The sequence below is a fragment of the Arxiozyma heterogenica genome, assembly GCF_036370985.1.
Source record: "Arxiozyma heterogenica strain weizmannii chromosome Unknown scaffold_7, whole genome shotgun sequence".
Lineage (NCBI taxonomy): Eukaryota > Fungi > Ascomycota > Saccharomycetes > Saccharomycetales > Saccharomycetaceae > Arxiozyma > Arxiozyma heterogenica.
The window spans coordinates 826,563-844,099 of record NW_027042660.1 but is presented as its reverse complement, the minus strand read 5'-3'; the positions used below and the strand labels follow the sequence as shown (position 1 = coordinate 844,099).

Sequence of the window (17,537 nt, the reverse complement as noted above, 5' to 3'; positions counted from 1 at the left end):
CTATATATTATTGTTTATATATATCTGTGTATTTATAACTGTATGTGTACCTTATATTTAAATGTCTATTATTGCAATGGTATCAATTGGAAGCCTGCATTTTGATAATCATTAATTGTTAAGTCGTAAATTGGCATGTTTTTATGCATGGAAGGGTTTGAAGAGGAAGCAGAGGAGGTTTGTGATATCATATGGATTTTAATCTTGTTGAATTGGTTTATATCAGGACGTGAAAACCCTCTTGCAAACTTACATGATGTTGGACCAGATTCGGAATTTTTATATTTCCTCTTATTACATGATGTGCAAGACTGGAAAATTATTAGTTTATCCAAGTGTTTAACAACGACTTGATATTCGGGTTCTTGAGTAGTACTGGGGCTATCATCACTTGCAGCGGCGGTTGGAGAAGGGGAGGAAGAAAAAGAGGAGTTATTATTACATTTATTGTTGGATTTTGTTATTGGTATATTACAAATGGTGTAAGGTAATTTGACACCAAATAGGTGACTCCAGTTTTTATTGAACATTTCAATATCTTGATCTGTTAAGGTATAATGTAGATGTTCATTAAACATCCCCACGATTCTTGAATCCTTTAGGATGATCTCTATGGATGCATTGCACTTAATTTTTTTGAGACGGCATTTATCGCAACTTGGACCAATTCTTTGGCGTTTCTTCGATGAGGTGCCTTGTTGTTCAGCCAATTTTTCATAATATTTAGAAGGATATGAGTTTCTTCCTGTAGAAGCCATGACAACACCATTATTGCTATTATTATTATTGTGGTTGTTCATAGAATAGGAATTATTGGTATCTATTGATGTTGATGGTGTACCTGGTTTGGTTGGTGGCGGAGTAAGGATATCGTCATTAGACAGTATTTTGGTTCTTTTCTTTTTTCTTTTGGTGGTTGTGGTAGTTGCGTTAGTGGGAATCCCATTATTTGAAGGAGAGGTTGATGTGGTATTGTTAGAATCGGCAGGTTTATTTATGATGGAACCCTCGTTAGTCATTGACAACCTTGGTATGTTAGTTGCCAATCTTGCCAAATTATCCAATGGATTGTTGGAAACAATTGGATTATCCGTTTTAATGTTGTCGGTAAGTATATTGATATTAGTTACAGCTGTATTAATAACAGACGATGTATTATCATAAGTAGTTGTGATAATTGGGGCAATGGGGCCAATAGGTCCAATGGGGATATTATTATAATTGTGTGATGACGATAAAGAAGGTAGCAATAGAGGTGGTCTATTTCTATCTGAGTTATCTAATAAAAAACTTGTTGTCATGATGTAGTATGGTATATTACAAATAAGTAAAATATCAGATCAAAGCATAATATTTTTTTCAATAGGCACCAAATCAAAAAAAATGAAAAAAATAAAAAGAAAGAAAGAAAGAAAGAAAGAAAATGCAATTAATATGTGGTTGAATGTAAATAGATATGCAGAGCTTAGAAAAGAACAAAATTAGGATGAGAAGAAATAAATTTTCTATAATATTAATATAAGTATATGTTTAAAAAAAAAAAAAGAAAGAAAAAAGAAGAAATAGAAATAGAAATAGAAAATAGTACACCACTTCTTTTTTGTGTCTTTTATTTTTTTGTATTGTATCTATGATGTAATAGATTATAATAATAGTTTGTAAAGAGATATAAATGTGTGAATATAAGTGTATGCGAATATGTTTATATGCAGCAAAGGTACAAGTGTAAGGAGATAGAACAAGGAAATATAATAGACAGAATACCAAGTTAGTCGTATACACTTATGTATATATATATATATATATATAGGTGGGTAGGCGAAAGAATATTGAATCTTTCGAGGAAATAAAGAGAAAAAAAAATTTTTTGAGTGCGCGATGTCCATTTATAGATATTTTTTCCATTTTATGTGATCTTAAAGATCGGAATAAATAACAAACAAAGAGAAAAGAAAAGAAAAAAAGAAAAAGACCGATTTATTTTATTTTGTTTTGTTTTTCCTTTGTTTTGCTTTTGTTTTTCTTTTGTTCTGTTTTTTCCTTTGTTTTGCTTTTGGCTGCTTTTTTTTTTTCTATTTTTTTGTGTTTGTTGTCACTCATCTTCCGGTTGGGTGGACGTTTAGGAAGGTTGTCCAACAAGGAGGAATAAAGAAAAGAAAGAAAAGAAAAAAAAAAGTGGTGTGGAGTGAATATAACTGGTGACAGCAGCAGTTATGAAAAGTGAGGCCAGAAATTACACACCCACTTTCACTTTCACTCTCACTCTCACTCTCACTCTCACTCTCACTCACTCACAGATATGTATACAATAGTGGTAGCGATGAGTAGAGATAGAGAATAATTGTCTTACATTCCCATACACAGATACAGGTGTCTCCTTGGAGCTAATAATATTCAAGTTTCCTAATATGCCTTCTTCTCATAACCTTTCTATTTTTCTCTCTCTCTCTTTTGCCCCTTTTTGCTCTTTCAAAATACGTCTATGTACCTGTTATATTGTATATTTCCTTTTACATGTCTGTTTTTCCCAAGCCGTTTAGGGCTGGTTTTTTCCTGCAGTCCGGAGTTTGTAGAGATTCGACGAAGAGAACAAAACAACAAAAAAAAAAAAACAGAACAACAAAAGAGGGCGTTGTCATCAGCGGAGGTGTATGGGTGTGCCTGACAGACTCCGCCAATTTTCTTTTTTTTTTTTTTCTCTTTTCATTTGCATGGCGGAAAAAGAGAGGTCTTTTATTTTAAAACAGTAAGAGAGAAATATTGGAAGTTATACAAATAAGAGCATAAAAGAAGGAACGGGGACAAGGGAGAGGATGATTGACTGATACGATGATGTTATCATGCACAATAACACATACACCCATAGGGACGTATCCTTTCTCTTCTTTTCTGGCTTTTTTCTTCTCTTTTTATTTGCAATTATAATAAGCCTTGATATCTTACACATATATATATACTCTTCTTGACATATCTTCGAACCTATCTCAAACTCCCTTTCTATGAGTGGATTAATATAAATGGGAGCTGGGAATAGTTCAGTATTTACTTTCATGCCTTCGATTGCGATTGTAGTTGTGTTCATTTTGGATCGGAGTCTGCTATGTTTCGCGTTTGATGGTGTAAATAAATAAACACGAAAAACAAAACCTCAAAAATCTGCGTGTTTGTGGTGTGGGAAAAATATAGATCTCCTTCTTTTGTTTGTGTGAAGAAGATCGAGAAATTAGAATTATATGGTTGGGAATTCATTTATCTATGGGGAAAACATAATGAATACATAATAAGATACAAACAAAAGGGTTATTAAATAACTACATAACAATACATACATACACATACACATACACATACGCACACAGATATATATATATGTATCATATATTATATATTATATATATTATAAGATGGCCAGAAAATTACCAGATAGACCACCAAATGGAATAGGCTGTGGTCAAAGACCAAGAAGAGTACCAAAACAATTGGATCCGAATAAGTCCTACAACATCCTATCCAAACCATTTAAAGTTCCTTACAAGATAAACAAATTGGCTAACTCGCACTACTACTTAAGGAAAAGATCCACCACAGTATCCTGTAAAGAATATTCAGATAACAATGATACAAACGAACAAGATTATTCTATTGATAAACCTTCTCTCTATATAAACAAGGCAAGAAAAAGAGTAGACGCATTATCCTCTGTACGACTGCTGAATGAGCCTTCCAGGATAAGTAGTATCGAAAAAATGTTGAAACGTTCTTTCACTGTCCCTATACATGGTTATATACAAAGACATTCTCTATCGCTAACATTAGGTACAAAGAATAAAATCATATCAGAACCAAGACCTTTACATGATCCCACTGATGAGTTTGCAATCGTCTTATATGATCCCTCTGTTGACGGTGATATGGTAACCGATCATCAAGATTTTAATATTGAGCAACAACAGCAACAACAACAACAGCAGCAGCAGCAGCAGCAAAATTCAAAGAATAAAGAGCCAGCTTTATCAGCATCTTCTCAAGAGCTTAATACACAAAAGAAAAAGCATTTTATACATCCAAAATTTATGTCTAATGGACTCAGAAATAAACCATTAACCGAATTATTGGCTTCGTCGTCGTCGTCGTCTTCTTCACAAAAGAAATTCCCCAATGTGCCAGTTGTTATAGATCCCAGGATAGCAAAGATTCTCAGACCACATCAAGTAGAGGGTGTCAAATTCTTGTATAGGTGTATAACAGGGTTAGCTATGAAAGATTATTTAGAACAAGAAAATTTGTTGAAGTCTATCGATCCCAATGAAACGTTAGATAATGACCAGGACTTTGAGGTTGAAAATACAAAAGAACAAGAGATGCATACAGACAATGAAGACACACCACCTTCTGAGTCTGTTTCTAAGAAGCCTTCAAATTCATATGGTTGTATCATGGCAGATGAAATGGGTCTAGGTAAGACTTTACAATGTATAACGCTAATGTGGACCCTTTTAAAACAAGGTCCACAAGGTAAAAGTATGATCGATAAATGTATCATTGTATGTCCATCCTCATTAGTCAACAATTGGGCTAATGAATTGGTCAAATGGTTAGGTCCAGGTACAATTTCCCCGCTTGCCATAGATGGGAAAAAATCATCACTCTCTTTAATGGGGAACGATTCTGTAGCTCAAGCAATTAACCAATGGGGTAAAGCAAGAGGTAGAAATATTGTTAAACCTGTATTAATAATATCTTACGAAACCCTACGTAGAAACGTTCAAGAATTGAATAATTGCCCTGTGGGACTACTTTTGGCTGATGAGGGTCATAGACTGAAAAATTGTAGTTCCTTGACTTACACTGCATTAAATAATATTAATTGTTCCAGAAGAATTATCTTATCAGGTACGCCAATACAAAATGATTTGACAGAATATTTTGCTCTTTTAAATTTTGCTAATCCTGGATTATTGGGTACAAGGTTACAGTTTAGGAAAAATTTTGAAATTCCAATCTTATTGAGTAGAGACGCTGACGCTACTGATAAAGAGGTTGAAAGAGGTAAACAACAATTACTTAAACTGTCTGAGATTGTGTCAAAATTTATTATTAGACGTACGAACGATATTTTATCCAAATATTTACCTTGTAAATATGAACATGTTATATTTGTAAATTTGAAACCTATTCAATTGACACTATATTCAAAATTGCTATCGTCAAGGGATATGGAAAAAATGATTAAAATGAATGAACAAAACAACTCTCTCAATGATACAAACTCTAGTAATATTGGCACTGGAACAGGTAGTGCCCCGCTAAGAGCTATTGGTATTTTGAAGAAACTATGTAATCATCCAAATCTACTAGATTGGGAAAAAGAATTAGGTATAGATGATACCCCAGATGAATTATTGAATACAAATGGCAGTAATCGTAGGAATGTTAATACGGAATTGTCAGGGAAATTTTCTATTCTGGAACGATTTTTACATAAGATTCACACAGAATCGGATGATAAGATTGTTATTATATCAAATTACACGCATACTTTGGATCTCATCGAGAAAATGTGTAGATATAAAAGATATGGTGTTGTTAGATTGGATGGGACAATGACAATTAATAAAAGACAAAAGTTGGTAGATCGATTTAACGATCCAAATGGTCAGGAATTTATCTTTTTATTAAGTTCAAAAGCAGGTGGTTGTGGTATTAATTTAATTGGTGCTAATAGATTGATCCTAATGGATCCTGACTGGAACCCTGCCGCAGATCAACAAGCGTTGGCTCGTGTTTGGAGAGATGGGCAAAAGAAGGATTGTTTTATTTACAGATTTATCACAACTGGTTCAATTGAAGAAAAAATTTACCAAAGACAATCGATGAAAATGAGTTTAAGTTCATGTGTGGTAGATTCAAAAGATGATGTGGAAAGATTGTTTAGTGTTGATGATTTAAGAAAATTATTTCTTTTCAACAAAGACACAAATTGTGAGACACATGAGACTTTCCATTGTAAAAGATGTACTCCAAAGGGAAAACAAAAGATTAGATCAAATACAATGTTATATGGTGATGCTACCACGTGGAACCATATTGATCACGATTCTTTACAAAAGACTAATGACCATTTATTACAAAATGAATATCATTACAATGATATCAGCTATGCATTTCAATACATTTCGCATTGAATCAAATATTTGTATTCTCACCTGTTTCTTCACCCCCTTTCTCCTCTAGTATTGTTCTTTAAACCTAGCTTTTTTTCAGTGCATTAACTATTCTTGTTCTCGCTTCTATATAAGTAGATAGGTGAATAGATATAAAAAATAAAAATATATAGATATGGTGTTCTTTTTTTGGTTTTTGAGCGGTGTGTATCTTCATCTTATCCATTATTAAGTCTTATCTATTTTTTTAGTGTATATTTTTTTTCTGAAAGACCTTATTAACATTTAAAGAAAAACTGTTTAAGTGAAAAATGTCTTGAGATCTAAGATAAAGAGATAAGTGGAAAATACGGGGGTAAAAACTATAGCTGTATTAATAGTAGTTGACACATTGGGAGGAAGGTTAAAGTAAGATATACTTTAATATTTAGTTGGTTGAGTTTATTGCTCTTTTTGTACTTTATTTGAAATTTCAATGGATGAATTTTTGGCTAAAGCTGGCTCTCAAGCAGTTTCTTTTGCTATCAAATCAGGGATATCAATTGCATCATCTTATGCTATTAAAAGTGTTAGTAAGTTTATCGTGCAGATCCCACAGGAAGATGCCAATAAGTTAGAAATATTGCGGTCTCAATTAGAAACTAGAATAGAAATTGTTTCTTTTGCGTTAGATTTAATAAAATTAGTGGCATCTAAAGGTAATACAAATCTGCAATATACATTAAATTTGACAAAGGGGTTAAGAAGAGACATCGATGAATTTGATAACAAAGTGAATGAGTTGTTTGAAGACATTCAGGAAAATTCTACAAATAAAAAGTTACATTCAGTAAAAATAAAATCATTGGAAACATACATGACAAATTTATTAAAACAAATAGAAAATGTAACACCTTTTATAAATTTATCGTTAACAACTTCTGGAACAAATTTAAGTTCCACTTTATCCAAAAAAATATCACCTAGTTTGCTATTGAATGCATCCAATTATATTGTGGAAAATAACAAAGTTTATAAGGTAAACCCTAATGTGGGTCCTAGTTTTGAGGTGACCCTTTACACCATATTTTATAATTCATCAAATATTGATAATCCAATTATTTGGAAGGAAACTATGAAAAGAGCCAATTTAGTGATAAAAAGAATAAACACTTCCAAGATAGGTGAATATAACTATATTATCACTATTAAGCAAGATTTCAATGATGGTAGATATCATAATGAAGATGAATTCCAAGATCATGAATTTGTATTAAAAATTGAACAAATAAAAAAATTAGTCTTCAATGTCTCAGGTAGATTGTTAAAATTAGAAGAGAACGACAGTCCTGTTTTGATTTTAAAGACTGAATCAGATGCTATATCTGATGGAAACCAGTTGATTAAATGGTATGCATTAGGTGGTTATGATGAACCTGAGCTACCCGATAGTGAAAATGAAGAACAGGAAGAAGTTGAAAAGGAGGAGGAGGAAGAAGATCAAAATAATGTTGTAGATCAATTCAAGGATGCTTTAGATACTTGTATTTCTAATCAACTTCCAGCATCAAGATCGATAGCACTTTTAGAATATATAATTAGACTTTTATCTTTGCAGCATGATGATGAAAAATCTTTGTTAGAGATAACGGATGAAAGGTTGTCGATATATTTAAATGATGAGAATGCGTATTCTAAGGTAAAAGAAAAGCAAGTTGATGTACACGAAATCATAAATGCACTAAAAAATATGAATTTAGGTTGAATATACAAAATTTGGCTGTATTTGTTTCTATATACGAATAAGATAAATAAAACGGGAGAGTATGAAAATTAAGTAAAACGATACCTAAATAATAGTCTTATGTAATTACTGGAAATATAGATTCAATTTAGTTTTCAATATTACTCATTTTCAATAAATTGATTTGTTAAAGCTGTGGAGTTGAACATTTTGTCTAAGAAAGTGTCATTTAAAAAGTTCAATGTATCAGTGTTATTAGATTGGCATGAAGAGTTTTGACAACATTTGCTTTTTTTTTTAGAATTAAAAGTTGTTGTCTCCATATTTGCTTGATGTGACGACAGTGGTATATCTGAATTTGAAACTATAGGCCTTGATGAACAACAATCAGGAATAAGCTGATCTAGCAATGTTGTACCATCAGCAATAGTGGGGAGATTGGGTTCAGGATCAAGGCTTATTTTTACATTTTCAATTGATGGCATACAACATGACAGTGTTTGGTCTTCCTTTACATTAAAAACATCTTCAGAAAATGGTTCATCAATTATGGAAGATGGTGTTGATAGCGGTGTATAGAAAGGAGAATTGTTAATATTTGTCAGATATTTTCTACCCTCCTGATTGGTTAATATGTTGGATTTTTTTCTTTTTGAATGACAAGTGCATTCATGACCTATGACGCAGAAACACCTATCTCCTATAGTGTCATCTATTTCAAATAACCCACCTTCCTTTTCTATCTTTGCACATTTACAACTTCCTGAAGGATTGATGTTTTTTTCCTCCCTTAATGATTTACAATGATGACATGTTGTAGAAGGTCTTCCCTGTTTTTTCACAGGCACAAGCTTCCTATCTGAATGTGTGCACTTTGTCGCACGATGACCTCTAATACAACTCTCACATGCATATTTAATACCGTCTATAATAATCATATTTAAATGTATTTTGTAAAATTTTCAGACTAACTAATTTATCTGAACATAAAAAGTCGATATTATCTGTTGAATGTCACAGTAGCAGTTTAGAAGTTTTTTGTTAAAAGACAAACAGGTTTTATAATTTCCATCTTCTTTTTAAACTTACTACCCTTATTTTATGTGGATCTTTTTAAAAAAAAAAAAAACAATATTTTCATAAGCGAAAAAGAAATGCGCAAGCCCGGAATCGAACCGGGGGCCCAACGATGGCAACGTTGGATTTTACCACTAAACCACTTGCGCCTGCAACTGTTGTCCTTGTTGGATTATGAGGTGGTGAAATTCTTTGTGTATTCCAGGGAAGCACAAATAGTATTAATAGTTATTCAAGTAATCGAGACAGTAATCAACTATAATCGATAATACAATTACTAAAACGGTCTTATATATTGAACGGTTTATATCGAGCTAATATATTTATTCAAAGTCACTTAACTTGTTACTTGCTTGTTGTTCTCTTTTTTGTTCATATATAATATATAAATTATTTACAAGAAACGGTTATGGAAGATGATCTTTTATCTCCAGAAAACGTTGTCCTTTTATATGTTTCTGGAGCTCGATCGATTATTCAGATTTGTACATTAACAAGCTTGGTGCTCCAAACCCTAAAATTTATTACATTAATTTAGGTGCACTAGTGGATTAGAACTGCTCCCCAATTCTCTAATCATGGTGATTAGTAATACACGTAGGACTTATTAAAACAATAGGTAAATTCTAGATTTGCCAAAATCTTATGTAATCCAATCTCTTTATTATGCAGCATCTAATGTTGTGGCATGTGTATGGCTTATTAAAACAATAAATAGTTCTAGATTCATTCAGGATCTTATGTAATCTTGATGGTAATAACTTCTCTATTCTACAACAGTTCCTGCTAAGAATAGGAATGATATTTGTTATACTTTACGGTGTAAATTTTTCATTTCCTTGAATATCAAAAAAATACTTTTGGTGATAAATAAAATATTTTCTGTATTTTTTAGTACAGTATAATATCTAAAATAACTAAATTAAAAATAATTCTTTTGAAAAAGATAGTGATAAAACCCCTATTTTCACACATGTTTATTAAATTTTGTTAAAATTTATTTGAAGTTATTGAAAAAGAAGTAATTAGTAAATTCATTTGATATTTCTAACATCATATTAGAAAATAATTCATAAATTTTTTTTAAGAGAAATATGCAGAAAAATAGGGTTTTGCTGAAAAAATGTTAATTCGGTTTCAATAAAAAAATACACAGTATATACTAAAAAAATAAACAAAAACATTTGTGATATTATTAATATAAGTATTTAATCAGACATAACTAATATCTTTTACATTCAATATTCAAAACACAACACACTAGAATAGGATAGATTAAATACATAAGGATGAATCAATAAAAATTAACCCAACTTCCAGTATTCACAATTTACTTTAAAGATTAATACTAACATTAGTACACAGGGAATGATAATAAGAAACCAAAATCATTCAAAAAATTAAGACATATAGATTTGGAATATTCATTAAGATATGCCTATTAAAATGATAATTACTTCAAAATAGGAATTAATCTGGTTAAAAAGTATTTTAATATATCTTTTTAATTTATTGTGTTACCTCACTATAAACTATCTTATAAATATTCTTAAAACATATTTTAATCATTTTATATATTCATTAAAGAAAAATATCTCTTAATATTTTTCTAAATAACAAAAATTTATAATAATATATAGAAATTGAATAAAAAAACATTACAATTTCTCCAAACAGATTGAAAATAAACAAATGGACTTACCTATTTATATATTCCTTATTAATAATAAAAATTTCATGATTATTGCTGTTTTAATTTTCATAAATCTATTGAAATGTGAAATATATAACTAGCTGTATACTACGCATTACACATGTTTTTAATCAGACAGTAGCATTATTCACACAAGCTAATTTCAGTTGATATTATGGCATTGATCTTATAAAAGCAAATATACTAAATAAGAATATCTTCTTGAATTTAATATCTAGGAAGTAAGATTTTGTTAATATGAAATTTTTAATCTAATCTATTTTTTTTTATATTTTAATAGTTAACCCTTTTATATTTAAATAATCGAGGAACATCCTTTAATCAAAAATAAAACACATAAATTTTCAACATATACATATGAAAATAACAATATAACAACCAATTCTTATCATAACTGTACATTAAAAAAAATTATAAAATAAAATAAAATTCAAACAAAAACAATACTAATTATCATTATATAAATACTAACCTGTTCACACTAATATAAAAGAAATAGTACAAATCACTTCTATATAGTAGTGTCTACAAATTTACGCCCAGTATTGAACATCCGCAATAGATATAGCCAATTGTATATTTACTACAGTATTTCAGTTAGAAAAAGAAGTAAACTTTACCATATAATTTCCTATAACAAAAAGAAAGTCTGTGGTAATAAACTTTCCTAAATAATAGAAAATTATTTGCTAATAGAAGCAAATCTTTTTCATTTTCTTCAAAATACTCAAGTTTCTAATACCAAGCCTGGATTTCTAAAAAACATATATTACACTTGATTAAACCAATCCTTTTCACTAAAATCTAACAAGAAAAAATAATTGTACAAAAGTTAAAACATACAAATTTTATTTTTATACTTGACAAAAGACAAAAAAAGAAAATTTTATAATAATCGAATAGATTTTAATAAAAATAAAACATCAAGGGATTAGAACTTCTTTTTAACCCAATCTCACCAACTTATTTAACATTTAAAAAAAAAACAATAAAATGTCTAATTACTGCTATCAAATATATAAAATAATATTTTGAAGAAAAATGATAGAGGGTTTAGAAATACTGTTTTGAAGAGTCAAGTAACTCCAGTACAATAATATTAAAAAACTAAACAGACTATTGTATTTAATTAATTGTGAAGATCCAATGTATGGGAAAAGAATACATAAAACTTTTGTTCCACACGAAAGATATAAAAACAAGAAGTGATTTTATCCTAAGACTTAGAGATATTCTAATATCTCAATACATACATACCTAATTACTATAAATTTAAATTAAATAAAAAGATATATAGTGGATAACAAATCTGTATTTAAGTTGGAAACTCTTTTCTGAAGGGACAAACAAATGAAACGAAAACAAATGGGGAATAAAGAAAAAGACTATAATGACAATAGTATTTATTCATTTATTTATCTTTATAGTAACATAAGTCCAATCTATATATATATATATATATATATATATATATATATCCATCTATAATCTATTTAATAGTCCAATCAATCAATATATTAGGAAGATTCTTCACCCATCAATTGTTTTAATTCGTCAATTCTATCCATCAATTTTTTCCTCTTTGTTAAAGGTACTTTAACTTCATCACAAGGTAGATCATTGTTCCCTTTCTCGTCAGAAATAGATTTAGCCATGGAATAGTACCCGCTAAAAATCTTTCTTCTTCTTTGATTGATAAACCAATTCGACAATTGAATCTTAGTAAGCCCCGTCTTAATCAACAAATCCCTCTTTTCTTGTGCTGTAGGATATGGATTATGTAAATGGTTCATTAACCAGTCGTTAAGAATCGTCACGCAATCCTTGGGTAGATTATAACGACAATGTTTCCTCGAGATAATTTTCAAACCATCTTTTTCGTAATTTATCTTACATGGGATAGTTTTTGCAGTGACAATTTTTCGACTACTGCTTTTACTATAGATAGTTCCTTTAATTTCATTAGAATCATTTCTATCTTTAGTAGTAGCCATAGTGTTAGAATTAATTCCAGCAGTGATGGTATTAGATATAATAGATTGAATTGCTGTGATACTTTTCTTTTCAGGATTAATTCTTGGAACTGATGGGTATTGTTGCAATGATACTGAAGTAAAAGAATTTGCTGAGTATGGTATAGACTGTTTATTATTGTTAGCAATGGAGGAGGAGGAGCCAGAGGAAGGTTTAAATGAAGACATGGTATTGATAGACGGTAGGGGTATTAAAGTCTGTATATCATTAGAAGGATCCTTATTTTGTCTATTAATATCTATTTTATTTTTAAATGGATCAGGTAAAAATATAGGAATATTATTACTATTACTATTATTACTATTACTATTATTATTATTATTAGTGATATTGATATTAATAATATTTATCTTAGAATCTATTTTATTATCATCATGATTTAAAGAATTCAATAAATTCTGAATCGAGGGCAATTGCACCTGGTTATTCATGATGATAATGCTCTTAATAATCGACTGTAATGTAATATGTGCTTAAGTTAAAATGAAATAGAGAACTTATGACTATGATCCACCATACAAAAGTAAGTATAAGTACGGATATTGATATAAGTATATGGTGGTGTTTATATGTATATGTATATAAATATGGATATATATGCATATAAATAAAAGTGAATACTCGTATACTTCTAGACCAAGAAAACAATTACCAAAGAGAAAAGAAAAAAAAAAAAGACAAAAAGGCTGACTAAGCTAGCAAGAAGAAAGGAAGGACCCGTACGGACAATTTACTGTAAAGAGTTGGATAACCTATAGAAACATACTTTTATAAGATATAGAAGAGACATGCAAGTGAAGTAATAATTTGTGTCACTTATATGTATATATACAAAAAATGTACTGTCCAATGTCATATTGTATCTATAATAAGTATACTATAATATTATTAAACTATCACTATAATAATAACAATAATAATAAGCCTTCATAATTTGTCGATGGAATTAAAGCAAAAATAAACAAAAAAGAAAAGTAAAAAAAAAAATAAATAAAAAGAGAAAAAAGAGTGACATTAAAGAAAAGACGGGTGAAAAAAGAAAAAAGAAAGAAGAAAGAAAGAGGCACAACGATGTGTGATGGTGAGAAGAAGGAAGAGGGAGGGGAAATAAGACGAGAGAAAAAAAAAAAGACCTTTTAATCGTTAGAGTCACATTATCAGACAAAACGAACAATACACACGTTTAAGCAAGATCTATCCGAGTCAATTATCCGGCAAAACAAAAGGAAAAAAAAAAAAGAACAGAAAAACACAGAAAAATTCCCGACGTTTTCAAATATGCAACGGTTGTGATGATTGTTAAAACAAAAGAAAAATACAATATGCACATATTGTGTCCAGAATATTAATCTGTTCAAAATCCTATATATTGTATAAGAGAGAGAAAGAGAGAAACAAAGAAACTTCACAAGAATAAAAAAAGTCTTAAAAAAACAAAATAACATTAATAAATTAGCAAATTATATCAAAACAATGAATAGATCTCAAATAAAATACCTAATTGGTAAAGAATTAAATGAATCAACCAAAATATTTTGCAATTTTGATGTCATTATCTCTATCTCAAGATCATAGACAGTAGTAAAATAAGACAACACAAAGAGAACCACACTCTGTGACACAATTTTGTTTCCTATTCTAGAATAGGAAACAAAAGAGATTATGGCAATTGAATATCTTAATAGGACCTTTTAATTACGATAATGTAGCAGGAGTTATAACTCCGTGGGACCATATATTCTTCTTGTATATGGGTATATAAATATAAATATATGTGTTTTCCGGTTATTTTATTTTATTTAATTTTTTTTTTTTTTTTTTTAAAAGAATTGTTACGATCCTTTTGATCATCAGTATTGATCGATATATTTGTAGCTTTAATAATTTTTTTCTTCTTATCTCTCTTAGGAAAAGATATAGTGTTATTGACAGAAATACAAATTGTGTAAGTTGAACACATTGTGAAAATCCTTCGGAAGGTTGTTCCGAACGTGCACATATGGCGTGCTGTATGGGTGTTATACACAATACGACATACATGCTCTCATTTCATTCTTGGGTTTGTATGTCCGTTATAAGAAAGGCACAAATATTTGTCTCCGGTTTTTTTTCCCTTCCCCCCTTTCCCGCCGGCCCGTAAGATCGCAACAGGGGTACCTCACCTGTTCCTCCTTTCCTTGAGAAAAAAAAAAAAGAAAATTCCAGGGACAAAAAAAATTCTCAGGACAAAACAACTAAGCTTTACAAATTAGCAAAAAAAGAACGAAACAAGAAAACCAATACTTTAAGTCTCTTGAACTGACATAATTATTTTAAGTTAGGGTTCAATTGATAATAAAAAAAATAGACACATAGGTTAATCTGTACTAGGGTTGTGAAAAATTTTTAAAAACTTTTTCTTCCTTTTTTTTCTTTTTTAAAAAAATTCTAAAAAGATACCGTCAATAGTGATGTGATTTCCTGCCTCTAATCTTTTTATCCCCCGCCGTCAAAATTGCAACTAAAATCAAGATTTATTCTTGAATAAATGAGTCATCCCTGAAATGAAATTATTAGACCAGACAACTGAGCTCGTGGTCATTACATACGCAGCAATTGTTCAAAAAAATTGTTCTAGTCCACAAGCTATTTGCTGAGTAATTGAGTTAGTAAGCAAGTCTAAAGGAAAAAAAGGAAACAATTCGAAAACAAAAAATAAACAAAATACAATTTTTCCCCTCATCTCTACGCTCACCTTTATTTTTTCTTTATTTTTTTTTTTTCAATCCTCTGTCTCATTTACTTTAAGGTTATGTGGAAGATCAAGAAGAAAAAAATGTCTGTATATATGTGTATATATGTGTATATACGTGTTGTTCAAATCAATTAGACAATTAATTGAATAGAATTAAGCCAATTCGATCGTGATTTTATCACCCACGTCATTCTCATCTATTTCGTTATTAGTAGGGATTTCTCCATCTCCATCTCCTTTTTCTTTTCTTTTTCTTTTTTATTTTCCAATTCATTTCATTCTATTTGTTTACTTCATCGAATTTGAAAAAATAGAGAAATAAAAAAAAAATTTTTTTTCCTATCTATCCCTTCCTCCCTTTCCATCTCTCAATGAGTCAATAATATTTGTTTCCTGTAAAAAATTTGGACTCACTCTCGATCTTTTCTTTTCCCCTCTTCTCTAATGCTCGTTCTTCCCACAGCTCTGTCCTCCGTTTTCTCTCTTACTCTTTATTGTTTGTTAACTATGGACACTGGCCAACTCGCTTTTCCTTTTCTCATTCTCAATGATAGTTAAATTGTCACCGACGTTTGCTACTTTCCCTCCTACCTGCATTTCCGCAATCCTATATATGTTTCTATATATTAGAACCTGTAAAATTCGTTAACGCCTCTGTTCGTCTGTAAGACTCATAGCTACTTGCAACGCAGTTTCTTTTCTGCTCTTTCCTACCGTTCTTTTAATCTTTCAATTTCTTTCTTGTCCTCTTTATTATTTCTTTTCAATCCTTCTTCGTGAACATTACCATCGACAAAAAAAATATCAGGTGTCATTATTTTGCATAACTGATTATTTCGATAAATTGTTAGGAATTGCATAACCCTTTACTTATAATACACATAAATATACACATATAAACATATACAGATAAACCTTTAGAAAAAAGAAAAATGTCCCATACTCCAATGTTCGATGCTAATGATAAAGCTACCCCAACTGAAGCTAGTGAAGATGTCAGAATTCTTGGTTACGATCCTTTAGTATCTCCTGCTCTTTTACAGGCCCAAATTCCTGCTACCCAGAAATGTCTTGAGACTGCTAAAAAAGGTAGAAAAGAAGCTATTGATATCATCACAGGTAAAGACGACAGAATCTTGGTTATTGTCGGTCCATGCTCCATCCACGATTTAGATGCTGCTCAAGAGTACGCCACTAAATTGAAACAATTATCCGACGAATTAAAAGATGACCTTTGTATCATCATGAGAGCATACTTGGAAAAACCAAGAACCACTGTTGGCTGGAAGGGTTTGATCAACGATCCTGACGTCAATAACACCTTCAATATCAACAAAGGTTTACAATCCGCTAGACAGTTGTTCGTTAACTTGACTTCCTTAGGTTTGCCTATCGGTTCCGAAATGCTAGACACCATCTCTCCACAATATTTGTCTGATTTGTTATCCTTCGGTGCTATCGGTGCAAGAACCACCGAATCCCAACTACATAGAGAATTAGCCTCTGGTCTTTCCTTCCCAATTGGGTTCAAGAATGGTACCGACGGTACTTTAACCGTCGCTATCGACGCTTGTCAAGCTGCTTCTCACTCCCACCACTTCATGGGTGTCACAAAACACGGTGTTGCTGCTATTACCACTACTAAAGGTAACGAACACTGTTTCGTCATCTTGAGAGGTGGTAAGAAAGGTACCAACTACGATGCCAAGTCTGTCGCTGAAGCTAAGGCCGCCTTACCAAAGGATGCCAACGGTTTAATGATTGACTACTCCCACGGTAACTCAAACAAGGACTTCAGAAACCAACCAAAGGTTAACGATGTTGTTTGTGAACAAATCGCTAACGGTGAAACTGCTATCACTGGTGTTATGATTGAATCTAACTTGTTTGAAGGTAACCAACCCGTTGTACCAGGTGGTAAAGCTGCTTTGAAATATGGTGTTTCTATTACCGATGCTTGTATAAGTTGGGAGACTACCGACTCAGTCTTAAGAAAATTGGCTGAAGCTGTTAGACAAAGAAGAGCTACTTTGAAGAAATAATTTTAACTTATTCTGTATATAATAACAAATATACGTAGGAACATATTTA

The 17,537-nt window shown here is 30.7% G+C and overlaps 6 protein-coding genes and 1 non-coding gene across 7 annotated transcripts; 3 read left to right on the top strand and 4 right to left on the bottom strand.

Annotated features, from left to right (window-relative positions):
* Nucleotides 1-68: 68 nt before the first annotated feature.
* On the bottom strand, nucleotides 69-1,301 carry SUT1 (Sut1p; the record flags this gene model as incomplete). Its single annotated transcript, XM_064861469.1, has 1 exon — nucleotides 69-1,301. One exon carries the CDS (start codon nucleotides 1,299-1,301, stop codon nucleotides 69-71), a length of 1,233 nt encoding a protein of 410 aa, XP_064717146.1.
* Nucleotides 1,302-3,404: 2,103 nt separating this feature from the next.
* Nucleotides 3,405-6,185, top strand: RAD54 (DNA-dependent ATPase RAD54; the record flags this gene model as incomplete). The annotated part of the gene is made up of 1 exon (XM_064861468.1): nucleotides 3,405-6,185. One exon carries the CDS (start codon nucleotides 3,405-3,407, stop codon nucleotides 6,183-6,185), a length of 2,781 nt encoding a protein of 926 aa, XP_064717145.1.
* Nucleotides 6,186-6,639: 454 nt separating this feature from the next.
* Nucleotides 6,640-7,908, top strand: YRB30 (Yrb30p; the record flags this gene model as incomplete). The annotated part of the gene is made up of 1 exon (XM_064861467.1): nucleotides 6,640-7,908. The coding sequence occupies one exon, from the start codon at nucleotides 6,640-6,642 to the stop codon at nucleotides 7,906-7,908; it is 1,269 nt and encodes a 422-aa protein (XP_064717144.1).
* Nucleotides 7,909-8,048: 140 nt separating this feature from the next.
* On the bottom strand, nucleotides 8,049-8,825 carry CUP2 (Cup2p; the record flags this gene model as incomplete). Its single annotated transcript, XM_064861466.1, has 1 exon — nucleotides 8,049-8,825. One exon carries the CDS (start codon nucleotides 8,823-8,825, stop codon nucleotides 8,049-8,051), a length of 777 nt encoding a protein of 258 aa, XP_064717143.1.
* A 217-nt stretch (nucleotides 8,826-9,042) lies between these two features.
* PWA37_005005 lies at nucleotides 9,043-9,113 on the bottom strand. The gene has a single exon. It is a non-coding gene; the product is annotated as a tRNA-Gly (tRNA).
* A 3,082-nt stretch (nucleotides 9,114-12,195) lies between these two features.
* PWA37_005004 (homeobox domain-containing protein) lies at nucleotides 12,196-13,143 on the bottom strand (the record flags this gene model as incomplete). The annotated part of the gene is made up of 1 exon (XM_064861465.1): nucleotides 12,196-13,143. The coding sequence occupies one exon, from the start codon at nucleotides 13,141-13,143 to the stop codon at nucleotides 12,196-12,198; it is 948 nt and encodes a 315-aa protein (XP_064717142.1).
* A 3,235-nt stretch (nucleotides 13,144-16,378) lies between these two features.
* Nucleotides 16,379-17,488, top strand: ARO4 (3-deoxy-7-phosphoheptulonate synthase ARO4; the record flags this gene model as incomplete). The annotated part of the gene is made up of 1 exon (XM_064861464.1): nucleotides 16,379-17,488. One exon carries the CDS (start codon nucleotides 16,379-16,381, stop codon nucleotides 17,486-17,488), a length of 1,110 nt encoding a protein of 369 aa, XP_064717141.1.
* Between the last annotated feature and the right edge of the window lie 49 nt (nucleotides 17,489-17,537).